General features: G+C 32.3%; 1 protein-coding gene across 1 annotated transcript; it reads left to right on the top strand.

Annotated features, from left to right (window-relative positions):
- Positions 1 to 12664: 12664 nt before the first annotated feature.
- Positions 12665 to 18942, top strand: LOC103487586 (long chain acyl-CoA synthetase 9, chloroplastic). The gene is made up of 12 exons (XM_008445932.3): positions 12665 to 13112; positions 13469 to 13946; positions 14124 to 14204; positions 14440 to 14706; positions 15127 to 15258; positions 15382 to 15555; positions 15668 to 15897; positions 16417 to 16534; positions 16987 to 17118; positions 17195 to 17329; positions 17411 to 17617; positions 18553 to 18942. The coding sequence occupies exons 2-12, from the start codon at positions 13500 to 13502 to the stop codon at positions 18715 to 18717; spliced, it is 2088 nt and encodes a 695-aa protein (XP_008444154.1). The 5' UTR covers positions 12665 to 13112; positions 13469 to 13499; the 3' UTR covers positions 18718 to 18942.

Below are 18942 nucleotides of genomic sequence, written 5' to 3'. Positions count from 1 at the left end.
CTACTAGTAGAGATGGTAAAAACTACTATGTATCTTTTGTTGATGATTACTCTAGATTTACTAAGATATACTTGATAAAAACAAAAGATGAAGCTGGTAGTATGTTTTTAAAATTTAAGGCAGAATCTGAAAATCAGTTAGGAAAAAAGATAAAAAGATTAAGATCAGATAGAGGTGGTGAGTATTCTGATAAAACTCTAAAGACTTTTGTGAGTCAAATGGTATTATCCATGAATTTACTGCTCCTTACTCACAACAACAAAATGGCATAGCAGAACGGAAAAATAGAACTCTTAAAGAAATGATGAATGCCATGTTATTAAGCTCTAGTCTATCTGATTATATGTGGGGAGAAGCCGTGTTGTCTGTGTGTTTTGTTCTTAATAGGATTCCCCACAAAAGGGTAGACAAAACTCCCTACGAACTCTGGAAAAAACATGCACCAAATCTTTCCTGCTTGAAGGTCTGGGATGCTTGGCTAAGGTATCATTTCCTGCATTGAAGAAATCTACGGTAGGGTCTAAAACCTTTGACTGTATATTTATCGGGTATGCTCAAAATAGTGTTGCATATAGGTTTATGTGTTTAAATGATAAAACTATAAACGAATCTAGAGATGCAGAATTCTTTGAGCATGTATTTCCGCTAAAGCAATCATTGTCTGCTCCTAGCTTATCTAAAAGAATGCATGATCCTGAAAACCCCTCAAGCGTTAGTGAAACACCTGTTTCTGAAACTGTTAATATTTCAAACCTAAGATGTGAATTAGAACTTAGGAGAAGTAAAAGACAGAGAACTGAGAAAAGTTTCGATCCAGATTTCCTAAGCACTTTCATAGTGAAAAGGCGTGATGAAATTGACTGTAACTTCAAAAACTTGTACTTAATAGATGAGGACCCTAAAACTTACCAAGAAACGCTGAACTCTGTAGAGTCAAGCATGTGGAAAGAGACCATTAAAAGTGAACTGAATTCACTGGTCATGAATCATACATGGGACCTAGTGGACCTTCCTATGGGAAACAAGCCAATTAGATGTAAGTGGATCTTCAAAAGAAAAACAAAATCAAATGGATCAATGGAAAGATACAAGGCCAGATTAGTGGTAGTAGGGTATACCCAGAAACAAGGCATTGATTATTTTGACACATATTCCCCTGTAACTAAGATAACCACAATTAGGGCATTGATTGCATTAGTCGCAATACATAGCCTTCTTATTCACCAAATGGACGTAAAAACTGCTTTTTTAAATGGTGACTTAGAAGAAGAAATTTATATGACACAACCAGAAGGCTTTAAAATTTCTGGGCAAGAAAACAAAATGTGTAAACTGAGAAAATCCCTATACGGTCTTAAGCAAGCTCCCAAGCAGTGGTATGAAAAGTTTAATAATACGTTGATAAACAATGGATTTAAAGTAAATTCTTCAGACATGTGTGTTTATTCAAAGGTGTTTGGAGCTTATTGCATATTAATATGTTTATATGTTGATGACATGTTAATCTTTGGAACAAACATGGAGTTTATAACTGATACTAAGTTATTTCTCTTAGCACACTTTGAAATGAAAGACCTAGGAGAAGCAGACATAATCCTAGGTGTTAAAATCAGGAAAAACAAATCTAGTATGTCTCTATGTCAATCTCACTACGTGGAGAAAATACTATAGAAGTTTGATTCCTTTGATGTTTCTCCAATGAGAACTCCCTTTGACGCTAGTAAACATCTCACTCCCTTTGACGCTAGTAAACATCTCACTCCCTTTGACGCTAGTAAACATCTTAAGAAGAATAAAGGAGATAGTGTGTCTCAACCTAAATATGCAAAGATCATAGGTAGTGTGATGTATTTAATGAATTACACTAGACTTGATATTGCATATGTTGTCAGTAGATTGAGTAGATATACACATAATCCTGATAGATACCACTGGGATGTCTTACGCCATCTATTGAGATATCTTAAAGGGATGATAGATTACTGTTTACACTTCAACAAATTTCCTGCCGTACTAGAAGGATATTGTGATGCTAACTGGGTCACAGATAATGATGAGGTTAACTCCACTAGTGGGTATGTAATTTTACTCAGAGGTGGAGCACTATCTTGGAAGTCTGCAAAACAGACTTGTATAGCTAGATCCACGATGGAATCCGAGTTTATAGCATTAGAGTTGTCAGGACAGGAGACTGAGTGGATAAAAAATCTACTAGGAGATGTACCATTATGGGGGACATTTGTACCTGTGTCCATACAGTGTGATTCGCAAGCTGCGATATGTACTGCCAAGAACAGTGTTTATAATGGTAAAAGTAGACACATACGTCTTAGGTATGCAATAGTAAAACAACTGTTAAAGGAAGGAACCATTTCCTTGGAATTTGTTCGATCTAAGAAGAACTTGGCTGATCCTTTAACCAAAGAACTTACAAGGAAAGCGGTCCTAGATTCCTCTGTGAACATGGGCCTAAAGCCCTTCGGAGATCCATAGAACTTGATAATTGGGTGGTCTATTGCGATAGACTTGATGGTCCATAGCCTCTTATTGGGTGGTCTGTTGCGACAGACTTGATGGTCTATAGCCCATTGTGTGGACAGTCCTTAAATGGACTAGATGAATGATCCAAAACCTTTTTGAGTCCATAGTCGGTATGGATAATATTAAAGTCTCCATAGCTCTTTTTGAGTGGTTTGACTTGGCAAACTTGATGGAGCATATAACGTGATAGTGAAGGTGGGGCCGCCTTCTATGAAAGAGTTTAAAGGTATCTTTCTAGAGCTCTCACGACGACTCGAGGTTCGGTCTATGTGCATGGCCAGAAAGGCACAATTTTATATTGCAAAAACAAAAGCTTTTTCTAGAGATAGAGCGTGTCGTAAGGGTCTCAACCAAGTGTTACAAGGAGTTCAAGATATAATTCACTCCCTCTAAACAAGGTTGTTGCCTTACTTCACTACGCATCAATTCAAATCTTCGGATATTGGTGCCTAAGCTTAATATCTCTTCTATGCTCAGAACAAATCTCATTCTTCTTCGCCTACCCAGAAACTTTGCTGCTACAGTCATTTGTGAGGGATTATTGGAAATGACTCATTGGGTTTGACCCAAATAGCAAAGCAACAAATTTTGTCCCACATTGATAAATCTTGAAACTCAAGTCTTGAAAGGGGACTACAAACTAAGTAAGTGGAGATAGTATAACCCTGTCCCACACACGCGTTGTCGCCGCCGTCCATCCGATTGGACGGATGAACGGGCTCAGGCTTGGGCAACCGCGCTTGCGTGAAAAATAGGAATATAATTTTATTTCAATTTTTCTTTTATTTTTTGCGTTGGCAGCCAGAACACGTGTAATTTATTTACATAGTCAAGGTGTCCGACGGACGTGGCGCATGTTCGCATAATTCAACGTTCGTCGTGAAACGTGCTTGTCCGACGTTCACTCTCTACCAGATTTTTACGATCTTCGCTCCAATCATTCTCCTCCACGCACTGCTTTCTTTGCCCCTCTATAAATTGGAGAGAACTCATTCCATATTCACACAACAAAAACATATTCACTCCAACCTCCTCATCTCTTCCTCTCGCTTTCATACCCTGCGTTCTAAGCATTTACATAAGCCATTTGTTTCTATTCCCTTTGCTTACGAGTGCACGTTAGTACTGGGAAGCTGTGTTAACCTTGGGGAGCAATCGGCATAACGATTAGCACCATGGTTAGCCAAACTCGCTTTCAGGGCAGTGGTTCGTCACGGCACAGCAATTAATCTGATCGACCTTACTTTCTAACAAAAACAACATATCCATGTAGCCCAATCGAATGACATGACAAAATAATAATGACAGAGTCCAAAGGAAAAAAATGATGGAGAATGGAAATTGATAGACAATGAAAACAAAAGTAAAAAAAATGCAAAGATATGTTTTTATTGAACAAATAACAATTAATCTAATTGTATGGTATATATTCCATATTTAGTTAAAATATACATTAAATGAAATCAAATAAATAAAATATTAAATAATGAGTAGTTTTCTAAAAAAATAATAATCGATGTTGACTCTTTAATTATAATTAAATACAATGAAATCTGTGGTAATGATTTTTTAAAAATTAACCCTAAATCAAATTCGTATCTTATTAACGAAAAAATGTTTAAATTAAGACAATTATAAAAGAAAGAATCTATATTAGGTTAAACCTCTAAATTTTCCTAACTTATAACTCAACCTATTCCTATTATAAATGATGTAAAACACATATGTTATTTTACTAAGAGGGAAAATATTGTAGGATTTAAAAGAATGCTTCTTAACGGGAGGACTCTCTTGAAGTAGTGACTTTTCAATTTCTTAAACAAGGTAATGATTTTGGTTAAATTCGAAAGGTTGCATTTATTTTACATGTGAAATTTGTAGGTGAGCTAATAACCTGTCCTTTTTTCTTTAATTTGACACAAGAGAAAATGGTGCTATATATGTTTAAGAATGATAGGGAATGTAGGTACTATCGCATGATGCACATTAAAATCCAAACCAATTAGATGTAGCATTTTATTGACTCATCTCTGCTACAATGAAAATAGGTATATTATGCATTAAAGGCGGAGTGATTAAACCTTAACCAACTCATATTCTATTTTGGAAATGTTTTCATATTTTGTATTTATATTTTCATTTTCAAAATTTTAAGTTCACTATGTTAAATAAGTTATAAACTCCATTTTTGTTTTTTAATATGTAATATGTGATGTATTGTAAACTAAAAATAATTATACAACTTTTTAATTTGGACTATTTTCAAATATAGTAAAATGAACAAAAATATTTATAAAATATAAGAAACTAACACAATCTATGAATTGTGATCGTCTATCTATATCATATCAGATAAAGATATTGGTTTATCTTGATTTATCATGATCTATCTCATTCTAATCGTGATATTTTTCTGTATTTGTAAATATTTTTATAATTTTTGTCGTTTAAAATGTTTTTTAAATAAATTAATGATAGTTTATATAAAAAAAACAACTAATATTCAGTGGGTGACTAAAACTAATAAATATTAGTTTATTTATTTATTTATTTATTTATTTTATGAATTAATGATAGTTTATAATCAACTAATATTTAGTGGGTGGTTATACAAGGCGTTGGATCGCTTGAAATACAATGTGAAAAGATTCATAAGAGAAAAATGTGATTCGTGAAGCGGTTATACGATAGAGGACCTCTACGTGAAGGGATTACACGATAGGTAGTAAGGGAATTGAGCTACCTCACCAAGAGGCAATGACGTGACCCATGTGTTAGGAAGCCGGTGATTGATTTGACCTAGCTGCCCAATCAAAACTAGGATGCTTCTAGAATTAAATTACAGAGAATTACAGTAGAATACTTACACACGTTGACGACTTTGGATCAACAAATTACTAAAATTGGAGACACTACCACTTGAAAACCTCCATATTTTCTGGGTTGAGATTTTGGTTTGTGGGAACCAAAATTGGAAGAGAATTTTTTAGAGAGGGTTTTTCTTACATAAAGAATCTTTGTGTACGCACTTTCCCAGAATTCTGATGTCTTTCACCCTTGCGACCTTATCTCAAAGAAGAGGGAGTTAGAGAGATTTTAGGATACGTAGGAAAACCACCCACGTTCCCTAAATAACTCCCTCATTAAGGAAGTTATTAATTTAATTAAAATAAATTAAATTTAAAAAAGGCATGAGATAATCAAACTATCCTTTAGCTAATTCTAAAGTAAATAACACATAGAGCTTTGGTAACCCATTTCGGTGAATGTCACCTATGTCTAGGGAGCTTTTTTCTCTTTTAGCTCTGATAAGTAATATTATTAAGATTCAATGAAGTCAACCAATTGTCAATACAATACGGAACTTTCTTCTTACTTTAATGATTTTCTTTAAGCAATATAGAACTTAAAGGATTCAGACTTTCCTGAATTCATGAATGAATCTTCTTGAAGACAATCTCAAGGTTCCTCGGAGTTCGGCGTCTGTTCAGTATAAATTGTTTCTTCGTTCATATTACTTATCAAATACTTCATCAATCGATCAACATAACTGTGTTCTTTATTTTTCGGTTGAAGAATAATAAATCAGCTTCATTAAAGTGAAATCTTTAGCTTCCGAAAATATATATAGCTTCCTCAATCAAATCTAAAAAATATATTAATAAAAGATGTAATAATGTGGAAGATCTTCTATTTTTTTGAATTTAAAACTAATAACTAATTTTTAAGTAATAATTAAAAAAATCTCATTAATTCTTTTTGACAAAAATATCGACAAAATTAAATTAAAATAAATAAATAATTAAATAAAATTTAATTAATACATTTAAATCATATTTAAATAAATATCTTTCGCATAATCTATAGGTTTAACTTAATTAATTTAATTCAATCAAATTAAACTAAACTATTAATTAATTCTCTAATTAATTAATTTCTAAATTAAATGTCTTATATTTAATTTAATCCAAATTTAAATCATATTCAAATATAAATTTCTCTCGTAATATATAGTTTTAATATGAATTAGATTCATATTATAGTTTTAAGAGATCTTTTCAAAAATATAACAAAGCAACAAAATATTTTCACTATATAAAACAATTTTAAAAACGGAAAAAGCCCACAAGCCCACAATGGAAAATACCAAAAATGTTCTATCAACAACGTGCGTAATGTATTTGGTAACGTGTGTAATATATTTGTAGAATTGATTATTGTTTGGTATATGATCATTTAGATTTGAATAGCCAAAATTAAATGATTTATTTTTTCAATTCTATCATTTAATTTGGTTATACAATCATTTATATTTTGTCGCTAAACGATTTTTTTAAAAAAAATTTGGTACACGATCGTCTAAATTTGGCTAAACGATTTTTTTTCAAAATTTGGTACACGATCGTTTAGATTTGACTAAACGATTTTCTTCAAGATTCTTTATACATGATATTTTCAAAAAGAACAAAAACAATGCACGCAACGAAGAAAAAAGGAGAAAAAGAAGAAAGACGATAGAAAGAAATCAGATTTGGTTACCCAAATCTAAACGACGTAAAAAAAGAAGAGAAAAAGAAGAAAGGTGGAAAGAAATCGCAGAGAAAAAAAGAAGAGTAAAGGAATAAAGATGATAAAAAATAACAAGGAGAAGAAAAAATATGGAAGGGCAAACTTGAAATATTTAAAAAAGGACTAATTTTATACGATTTGTTACCTGGGTCGTAAATATTTTAGTATTTTGTTATATTTATGAAAATTTCCCTAGTTTTAATATGAATCTAATTTACATTAAATTAATATTGGAATTCATTCAAATATTTTATTCTCTCATAAATTAATTTTTAAATCATATCAAAAATTTAATTTATATAATAAAATTTAATTAAAATATAAACTTTATATTATAATGTATCTAATTAAAATATAAACTTTATATTATAATGTATCATCATACATTATATTAATTCTCAAAGTAAATTTGAATATTTCAAATTACAACCGATACAATTAAATCTCATTATCCTTTGCGAGTTAGGAAGAGGGCTTAATGGACCCGTAGATCAAAAGTTACAACGATATGAGATTAATTGACTAAACTCATTAACCACATTAATTAGTATTCGTTAACTGTGTGTACACTCTACTAAAAACTCAAAACTGAACTCTTCTCACTATAGATATATTTATGTGTCTATGGATATAGACCAATACCAGTAAATTTATCCTTCACAAGTGTTTATAACACCAGCCGGGTGAAATTACCGTTTTACCCCTATGTTACTTATAGTCCTTAAATACCATTGCTCCTATAATGAACAATTTGTTTATGGTCCAACCATTCCCTCTCATGCCATAGAGAGGGTAGGACCCTTTGTTTAAGTTCCGAAGTCACTATTTAATAGAACACTTATCTACTTACCCTAAAGTCGGGAATGAGTGAATTCCATCTTGCGTGATTATGTTCCCAGCTCCTCTCTCGATCTTGTCTCCAAAATGATAAGTATATTGAATCGACAATCTGACCACTCTCACCCGTACAAATCAAAGGACAATCTCTTGCGAACAAGAGTTCATAATACACTCAGGATTAAAACTAAGTTACCTAGGTCATCCTAATGAAATAGAAATCCAACTAGTTAACGGAGTTACATCTAGTGGTTACTATTTCGTGGCCTGGTTTTATGCAAACTCATTGTATACGATACCCTCACTCGCATGTCACCTACACGAACTCGTTCGATCATTGCGTTTGTATCAAATACAAAGTGAGCCGTATCAATATAGTGTTGCATAGGATAAGATACCCAACCTTATTCTTATACTATAGACCCTTTAAACTGATCTCGAACATTGACCTTTGTATGTTGTTCAAGATTCATCAAACAACTTATGATGTTAGTTTATTGAATTTAGGTTATTAATAGAAAACTAATAATATAATCAATTACACTTATTGAAATTGTAATAATAACACTTTATTAATAACAATCAATGGATTATATTTACTACCTACGAGTTTTAGGACATAAAAATCCAACATGATCGCCTATTGTGCCTCCTTAATCACTTCATTTTCATTGTGGTTACTGTTAACTTGCATAGCACATAGTAGCTAGACGAGAGGAGTATGATTGTTGTTGTGAGTCATGTCTTGTAGTTTCGTAACAAATGTTGTAAGAAGTACCAAATATACTCGTCTTTGAAGTATGAATGAAATTTTCATCATTTACTCTCCACATCTCGCGTCTTATTTCCTCGCGTTGTCTTTTAATTTCGCTCACTAGGTGTTCTACACGTTACTTCGCAGAGAATCTCGCGTAGAACGTCTAGGTGGCTACATATTTGTTCCATCACATAGAATGAATTGAACCACGACGTGATAGATTAGGCGGGTTGTCTCGATTAGTCGAGATGTATGTAAGCTGGTGCAGATGCTCACGAATATATATATAAACCTAAATTTAATGGATGACTAAAACTAATCTTATTATAGATATAATATAAACACATTTTAAATAATTGATTAAATTAGAATTCAATTCAGGAAGATGTTACAAAAAATATACTTTAAAATATGAAAAAGCAACTTTATTTCTATTGATCTAATTGTTTTTTAATTTTTATTTTTGAGATTCCTTATCAAACATATTTTTAATACTCATCGCTAACTACTTTAGACATTGTATATTTATTTTAAAATTTATAAGTCGATTCACCGTCATTAAATTTAAACTGCAAAATAAATTTGTAGTTATATAACATAGTTTAGTCCATAAGTTTCAAAGAATATATGCAATTTTTTGTCCTTAAATATGTTAGAATAGGTATATTTGATCTACCTCTTGGGCTCAAATTAATTTTTTAATTTCGAATGTCTTATAGTTATATAACATAGTTAAAAAAAAAAAGAAAATTAAGAAATCTTTTAAAAATTTAGAGAAAAAAAACACATTTTGAAAAAAATAAATAAATATCAAATATATCTACTTCAAAAAAACTCAAAACTAAAGGAACACGTTTAGAAGACTCATGCACCACTATCAGATGCACTTAGAGGACTACATTGGTAACTTTTGTATCTTATTTTATTTAGATGTAATGTGTAAAACAAAACAATATAATAAAATGAGCTAAAGAGATCAAGAAAGGGGGTTGAAAGAGTGACATGTTTCAAAATTTGGCCAATGCAGAGAGTTGCCCAATTGGAATTATTGTATTCATATTTTCTTACATGTGGCTATTTGTTTTTATTTTGTTCCAAGTACTCCCATGACCTCATTTACATTTTCATTTCTTTAACCAATAATATACACCTAACTACTCTTTCTAATCAATTAAAGAATGACTCTCAAATCACGGTCATCGACTTTATTTCTCTTATATTAATATAATTATTTAAATAAAAACAAATATTCCATTTAAGAAACGACTTTCAATTCAAAGTTGTAATAACACGAACAATTTTATTTTTTCTTCGAGAGAAGTGAGAATAAGTCATAATATCACTATAATCATTGAAAGATAATAATAATAATAATAATAGTTCATTTTAAAAAAGGATATCTTTTTTTTTCAGGAGCTTAATGACCTCTAAAATATTGAACGGACAACGATAAATCTTAAATTACATGGTAAGAAGGCATAATTTAAATCTACTCCATGTACTTCTAAATGTATGTAATAGAAGTATCATACCGTAAATATTTGAAAAAATTAAAATAAATATGGATCATATTTAAGATACATTTTGTAATGGTAGAAAGATTTTCAATGTTTTTATGCTAAAAAATTGAATAAAGATGAGTTAAGTAATGGAGGGGCAGGAGCTACCATTTGGCCGCACGTGATTGGCACGTGCAAGCGGGGGGTTGAGATGAGATAAGGAAATGCATGAATATTAATTGGTTAGGGACATCTTTCCAATTGTGAAACAACAAATGTGGAAAGTTGAAAATTTTCCTTTCCATTATTATTATTATTATTTCTTTTCATTTAAGTCTCATAATTTGTCCTTAATCATTATTGGTTTAAATAATAAAAGTCAATCTAGGAAACCTCCTCCTTCTATTATTACTCTATTCCAAATAATTAATTACTCTTATATATTGATCTAAATAATCATAATCTTATTAATTATATATATATATATATATATATATATATATATATATATTCGAATAAGGAAGGAGAACACAAACGCCAAAAACAGACATTAAGAATTAAAAATGACATAAAAAAAACTTAGTCCATCCATGTGGATAGGTCTTCAAGCCACATTGTAGAAAAGTAAAATTTACTAGTGCATGGAGACGTAATTTACACCTACAGATAGGTATAGAGAAGTCAATAACAGAGTCTTGAGAGAGGATGTCACGAATGTCATCAACAAAGACTTGAACCTCATTTGCATCGTAACACTTTCTAATCAAGAGATTTCAGAAAATTTTGGAGCTAGATTCAATTTAAAGAGAAGAAATGTCCAAATGTTCTAGAATTATCATTTAAACATGTCATTCACTTGATAAGTAAGTTTATTGGAGCTTGTCAAAATAAAATCACTTTCTATACTAAGACGCAAATTGTTCATAAATGATTGCAAACAAAAACTAATAACTAAATTGAATTAATTAATTTTTCTAACCAAATAGACCCCATAAAGACCATAAACTTTTCTTTGGGACTATTATCGAAGTATTTTATTTGTAGATATTTAATTAGAATTAATTAATCACCATTTGAATAGTAAAACTAATTATATAGGTAGTTGGATTTAATTTATAAACTTGTATGCAACCTTGAAAATTTGAAATGCAACACATGATCAAATTTCAGAAGACAAGGAACTTCTACATTCAATTTACAATCTTGCAAATTCATGAACTATGCATACTAAATCTCAACACGTATTAAATATTTATCAAAATTAAAGAATAAAAAGTAAATAGACACCAGTCTAAAACTTTTGAAAGTAAACTTGTAAATTAAGCCAAATCTAATTTTGATCAATTTCATAAATAATTATCCACTTTGAACTAATATTAAAATAAAAATGAGGTTAACTAATGCTAAAACATTTTCAAATATAATAAGATGAACTAAACTATTAACAAAATTTAGCAAAATTAGATTTTTAATGTAGTTTCTAAGTTTTAAAAAATAGAAAAATTCGTATGGTTATTATCTACTCTAGTTTCATGTCAATTAATTAATATAGAAATTTATTTCATAATTTCATATCACCTAATAGATTTAAATTTAAATTTAAAATAACTATTTTAATTAATTGATAAAAACATTAACACCAGATACTAATAATTAGTATTTAAAAAGAAATTGAGGGCCAAAGTATAAACTTTAAAATTTAAGAACTAAAATGAAATAAAATTCAAATCACAATAATAAAATTATAACATTTTAAAAATTAAATACTCAAATTTCAAGTTGAACTTAATTTTTTGTAGTACAACAATAATTGTTACAAAATCAACAATTAAGCAATAACAATATGTAAAGATTGATATACAGATATATGTAGTTAACTAATAGCGTATTAGTTTCGTCCACAGGAAATCTACAAAGAATTAATACAAAAGGTAGCATTCCCCTAGAAGCAAGCAAGTTTTTTTTAAATGTGAGAGTCAAAAAACTAAACTTTAAACATGAGAAGCAGACTCACCAACAACAAAATCACTCTTACAGACTACTACAAAGGAAACAAATAATAAAACCACAATGGAGGATCACTCAAGCTTGAGATTAAGATAAATCGAATATAACTCAATCATAAATGTCATGGATTAAAAATGAGATACATTGTACTAAAAAATCTATTAAAAATCTTTACGATTTACATAAAAATAGTTTGATTCAAGGCTTCTTTTTCTATCGATTGTTGATGTAACTTTGTTATACATGTCTTTTAACTTCTTATACTTGTCATTTTAGACTTTCCAAAATTTGGATGGTTGAAATCTTAACTTCTTTAGTCCTTTTTCTTCAATTTCATTATACTAAAAAATAAAAGGTTACGTAGATATGAAAAAATAAATTAAAAAGAAAAAAGAAAATACAAAACATAATTGGAATGAGTCAGATAAGTGAGATGAAGGGTGAGGATTCAAATAGAAAAATATATAGAAATAATAAACACTTCACGTTTCGTATCCCTTGGTTCCCATTTTTCCCTTCCCACTCCCACCAGTCAGTGTCTTCCAGTTCCGAACCCAAACTCCCATTCCCATCTTCCTTAACGCTAAACCCAAACCCATTACTTCTTCTGTCTTCCAATCGCAATCATTCCTTCAAAATTTTTATTTAAACTTAATCTCATTCGTTCTCTTTGGCTGAAACTTCCATCTCTTCCTGCATTGACGCCTCCGCCTGATTCCCTTTTCAATCCTAATTTTGATCTCTTCCTTCCTCTTTACACGGATATTACTATCACCACTTGCCTTCTCCTTTTTCCCACGCTTTCTCTTTTCTGGATCTTGATTCTTTTTCAATGCCCAATCTCTAGATTTTTGTCTCTTATTGATTTCTTGTTCGTTTGCATCGCCTGGAAGAAGCTCAAGGTTTGAATGTTTGATTCCGATTTTTTTTTTTTTTTTGTTTTGTATTTCTTGTTTTTGTTTTATTTTTCCTCTATGAATCATTTTTTTGGGTTGTTTTGTTTTCTTCGTTTGTGATATTTTCTCGAGACTCTTCTGTTGCTGTTTTGGATGGAATTTGGGAAAGTGTATAAGGAAATAGCTAGTTTATGGAGGAAAACTGTTAAACTTCTGAGTATGAGAAAATTTATTTGGGTTTAGTTGATTGGTTTATTTTCGTTGTTATTACTTATTTATCAACAATTACGGATCGAGTCTTCATGCAGGTTAATTAATGATCTTGATGAATTAATTTAGCTGTTTTTTCTGTTCATTTTTAGTTACACTTGGTGCCTCTGAAGTATTCAAGAAATGAGTGCATACATCGTTGGTGTTCTCGTACCTCTTGTAGTTACACTTTTCTTCCGAAATTCCAAAAAAACAAAGAAAAGGGGATTGCCAGTTGATGCTGGTGGGGATCCTGGGTTTGCTGTTCGGAATAGTAAATGTACTGAGCCTGTGGAGACAGCATGGGAAGGCATTTTTACTCTTGCAGAACTCTTTGAGTATTCTTGCAAGCAGCACCAAGATAGACGCTTGCTTGGAACCCGCAAATTGATTGAAAAAGAAACTGAAGTAACTGCTGATGGTAGATCCTTTGAGAAGGTTCATTTGGGTGACTACGAGTGGCTCACATATGGTCAAGCATTTGAAGCTGTGTGTAGCTTTGCTTCTGGTTTAGTGCAAATTGGGCATAATAAGGGAGAACGTGCAGCAATCTTTGCTGACACTAGAGAAGAATGGTTTATTGCTTTGCAGGTTTTTCTCTTTCATGTTTGATTTGTGTATACGTTTTGATACTTGTTATTGTCGATATGTTTTATTATACATTAGTTTATCTGAGCTCTAACTTTTGCAAGGCCAATTTTCTCGAAATAGTATCGCTAAACATTTATCGTAATTCTATAATATGACCTGTGTGTTTACATGTACCAGGGATGCTTTAGGCGCAATATCACTGTTGTAACTATATATGCATCTTTAGGGGAAGAGGCATTATGTCACTCGTTGAACGAGGTTCTCTCTCTCTCTATACACTATTCCTACCTAAATTTTTTGAAATTGGATCAGGAAGCAAGCCCAGTGTTTATTTAAACATGTTTTTGCTCTCAAATTTGATCCCCTTTTTCCTTCATGCTCAATTTGTTTTCTTGGTTATCTGCTTGCAGGATCCTAAAATTAAAACATCTTACCAAGCATTGAGCTCTTTTGATTATTTATACCTGATATATGCTCTTCTTTTCATCTCCAGACAGAAGTCACGACTGTGATATGTGGCCACAAAGAGTTAAGTAAGCTGTTAGGTATCAGTGGACAGCTTAAGACAGTGAAGAATGTGATATGTATGGATGAGATTCCTCAAAGCATTATAAATTCTGAGCCGAATGGGGACTGGAAAATTACCTCATTTGCTAAAGTTCAATTGCTTGGCCAAGAATGTAACGTGGGTGCTGAGTTACCCATGTCAGCTGACATTGCAGTTATAATGTATACGAGTGGAAGTACTGGATTACCCAAGGTGGGAAACATCTATGTTTGTTTGTAGGTACTTGTGTACACACATGCATGTATGTACATCAGCTCAAACATACATATGTGTTTACGTACACACACGTTTGGCTTGCCTATACCTCACTCAAGTTTCATTTTTATTACCCCTCTAATTAAACTATCTTTTAGGCTTTATGATTGATCATTTTCCCAAGCTTTGATGTTGTGTTATATGCATTACATTTCCTACGCTTCTGCTGTGAGTATTCTCTCTGTACATAGGAAATTTGAAACCTTAATATATCTTGAAATGTTATCTTTGATAATGTGTGTTTCTGTGTTGTTTTTCCACTTCATCCACTTGTTTTGTAGTTGACTATTTTGTTTTACATTTCTTTGATGTTCTGGAACTGATTTGGATAATGTATTTATAATGGCCGTGTCACAGGGTGTGATGATGACGCATGCAAATGTCTTGGCCACAGTTTCTGCTGTCATGACTATAGTTCCTGGTCTGGGGAAGAAGGATACCTATCTTGCATACTTACCCATGGCTCATATCCTTGAGTTAGCAGCAGAGGTGTGTATTCTTTTGGTTTCATAATTTTGGTAGCTTATGTTACTGTTTAGTAAAATGCAAATTTACATTTCTCTTTGCTGCTTTATGACTAATTCTTATATTTTATATTTGTTTTACTTGTAGAACGTAATGGCTGGTGTTGGATGTGCTATTGGATATGGGTCTCCTTTGACACTTACTGACACGTCTAACAAGATTAAACGAGGGACAAAGGGTGATGCAACTGCTCTTGTGCCAACAGTAATGACTGCTGTCCCAGCAATTTTAGATCGTGTTCGAGAAGGGGTTCTTAAAAAGGTTTGTCAATTTTGCGTGCACATTTTTGTTCGTATTGCATTTATTTGAACACTCGTGCATTCTTTACCCGTTTGTTGGAGAATTAAAAAAATAGTGAATTTTCTGATTTCAGGTGAATGGGACAGGTGGATTGGCAAAGAAATTATTTGATTTGGCATATTCTCGTAGGTTATCTGCCATGAATGGTAGTTGGTTTGGGGCTTGGGGTCTGGAAAAGCTTTTGTGGAACTTTCTTGTGTTTAGAAAGGTACAAGCAATTCTTGGAGGTCGCCTTCGATTTTTGTTGTCTGGAGGGGCACCCCTTTCTGGGGATACCCAAAGATTCATCAACATCTGTCTCAGGTAGGTATGACATGGAAATCTTATGAATGACGGACTTTTACTCTCAGAGTTGATGTGTCTATCATACAGACAATTATCTAAGAACAAATGAAGCTTTACTGCTGGATTTCTAAATTTCAGATGCCTACGGACCATTCGATATCCAATCTGGATATAAATTACACAACTGATACCAAAGAATGTGCTTGCCTAAATGCGTTTAGGGTTTTAAACTATTTCATGAGGTTTGAGCCTCGTATATATTTTTCTAATTGTCATTTAATTTTATTGATCCAATTATATCTGCTGTTAAAACTATCAAGGATTATTGACAATAAAAGTGCTGATGAATCCTATGCTACATGTCCCTGATATAGTTTGGTAGTTGACTTGACTAGTTGGCCAATATGCTACAATCCTACAACCAATAATAGATATTTAAACTAGGTTAATGGTCCATTTTTCCATGAATGCATGTCTGCGGGAATTAGTATTGCAGTTGCCATCTTGCATAAGTATCTCATGGCATCCTATTTTCAGTGCTCCAATAGGTCAGGGTTACGGTCTTACTGAAACTTGTGCTGGTGGAACATTCTCTGAGTTTGATGACTTGACTGTTGGTAGGGTAGGAGCCCCACTTCCTTGCTCATTTGTTAAGGTATATATGCATCCTTGTCTACTGATCCCTTATTGAACGTTCAATTATCTGTTTACAAGTGTAGGTATTTGAATGGGTTACTGGGTTACTTACAACTACAAGTATGCTGTGCATCTAAACGAGAACTACATAAGGCCAAGAAGGCCTTGGGCAAAAATAGTTAGCTTGTTGTATTTATCATTTGAAATTCACTTGCCTGATGAATCAATGAATCATGGATGTATTACGTCCAGCAATGGAGACTTGGAAAAAGTGATTAAACAAAATAATCAACCTTGAATAACAGCCTGCTAGCTTTGAGGTTACTGAGTAGACCAAGAGCCACTATATTTAGTTTTTGCATCTACCCTTTTCCCTATTCAATGATAATTCTCTTGGATGTTTTTCTATGATTATCTTTTTTGCATTTGTTCTCTAGTGATCAACTTTAAGTTATTTATTTACCCTCTCAGTTGATTGATTGGCCCGAAGGTGGATACTTAACTAGTGATTTGCCAAGGCCACGGGGAGAAATTGTAATTGGTGGTCCAAATGTTACACTTGGATATTTCAAAAATGAAGAAAAAACTAAAGAATCATACAAGGTAAAGTCTCATTGTTGATCCATATAGTATTATTTTCTCAAATTTGCAAATGATGGAATGTCTTTTTGTTGCAAAGGTTGATGAGAGGGGAATGCGGTGGTTCTACACTGGCGACATAGGGCAATTTCACGCTGATGGTTGCCTTGAAATCATTGACCGTAAAAAGGATATAGTCAAACTTCAACATGGAGAATATGTTTCTTTGGGGAAGGCATGACATGCAAGATTACCTAGTTTATTTTTATATCCATGTTTTTAGCTTTCCAAACTAATGTTTATTGTTTCCCTACAGGTAGAAGCTGCACTCAGTGTGAGCCCGTATGTTGACAATATTATGCTACACGCTGATCCATTTCATAGTTTCTGTGTTGCTCTTGTTGTGGCCTCTCAACATGCAGTAGAAGGATGGGCTTCTAAGCAAGGAATTGACACAAGTGACTTCGCTGAACTCTGTCGTAAAGAAGAAGTAGTAAAGGAAGTTCATGCATCACTTATAAAGGTATCGGTTTTCTGCCATAAATTTGGTTTTTTTTCTTATCCAATTCCAACATGCTTTTGACCTTTGGTTCTTCATTTACTTATCATCTTCCCAAAACGACTAAAACACCCACTTCGCATTTTGTGGAGGAGTGCGACAAAAAACCGGAAAACTAAACCAACCTACTCATTTGGTTTGGTTTGGTTTTAGTATCAAATTGGACATCTTGGCTTGTATTTGGAGAAAACCAAAAGGTCTCGGTTCATATCGGTTTTTTATTGAAAAACCAATCAAAAGTGAACCAAACTCTAACATTACGTATCAGATAGTATTTTATTTAGTAAGGTGCATGTATTTTTGTTGTTTAGAAAAAAAAAAGAATCCAATTGTTGTGGAGCATGTATGTTTAGAAAAGTGACAAGAAAAAGAATAAAAATGTCCTAGACCATATGTCAATTTGGAAGTAGCTTAAAAGGCCAATTCAAAACACAAATGTAAACATAAAAATAAATAAATAAATAATTAATTAGAATAAAAATAAAATAAAATACCAAAAACTGAATCTACCATTAACCAAACCAATCAAAAATTGAACCAAATAAAAATCAATCCGTTAGTTTTGTTTTTTCTTGGACATCGGTTTAATCCCTTATTTATAAAACCGACCGGTTTGGATAAGTTCTTGGTTTGCTTTGAAACCCATAAAACCAAACCGACTTTCCACTTTAGCGGCTAGAGTGCTTGCACCCATGGCGCAAGGGTTCAGTCCTGCAAGTATGAAGTTTATTGTTAATTTAATACCAAATCCTCCCAAAACAACAAAGTTCCTAATCCTCACCTTCTTTTTGAACGAAAAATGGCAACATTTTGAAAATCCCCCATTTATGATACACTCAAAACTCATGCGTTTCTTGAACCAAATTGATATGAAACTATGTTTTTATACGTATTGACAGGAAGCAAAGAAGGCTCGGTTAGAGAAGTTTGAGATCCCTGCAAAAATAAAATTGCTATCAAATCCATGGACACCAGAATCTGGACTGGTTACTGCAGCTCTCAAGCTTAAAAGAGATGTAATTAGAAAGGCTTTCTCCGAAGACCTCTCTAAATTATATGCCTGAAATGATGATGATGTTGATGTTCTCTGCACTACTTGGAGACTTAGGTTGGTTGGTTGTCCAACATTATTGATTTTCTCTATCTTATAATTTATATGTCCATTACTTCCTCCTCCCCACCTTAGCTTGTCTTGTGATTTTGTTGTTTCCTTTTGAAATATTTTTCAAGCTACTGGAATTTAACTTCTAATAAGAAATGAGAAAGGCCCCAGTTTTGTTTTCTACTTA

The sequence above is a fragment of the Cucumis melo genome, chromosome 7, assembly GCF_025177605.1.
Source record: "Cucumis melo cultivar AY chromosome 7, USDA_Cmelo_AY_1.0, whole genome shotgun sequence".
NCBI classification, from domain to species: domain Eukaryota; kingdom Viridiplantae; phylum Streptophyta; class Magnoliopsida; order Cucurbitales; family Cucurbitaceae; genus Cucumis; species Cucumis melo.
Note: the sequence above shows the minus strand (reverse complement) of the source record. Positions and strands in the feature narration are given on the sequence as shown.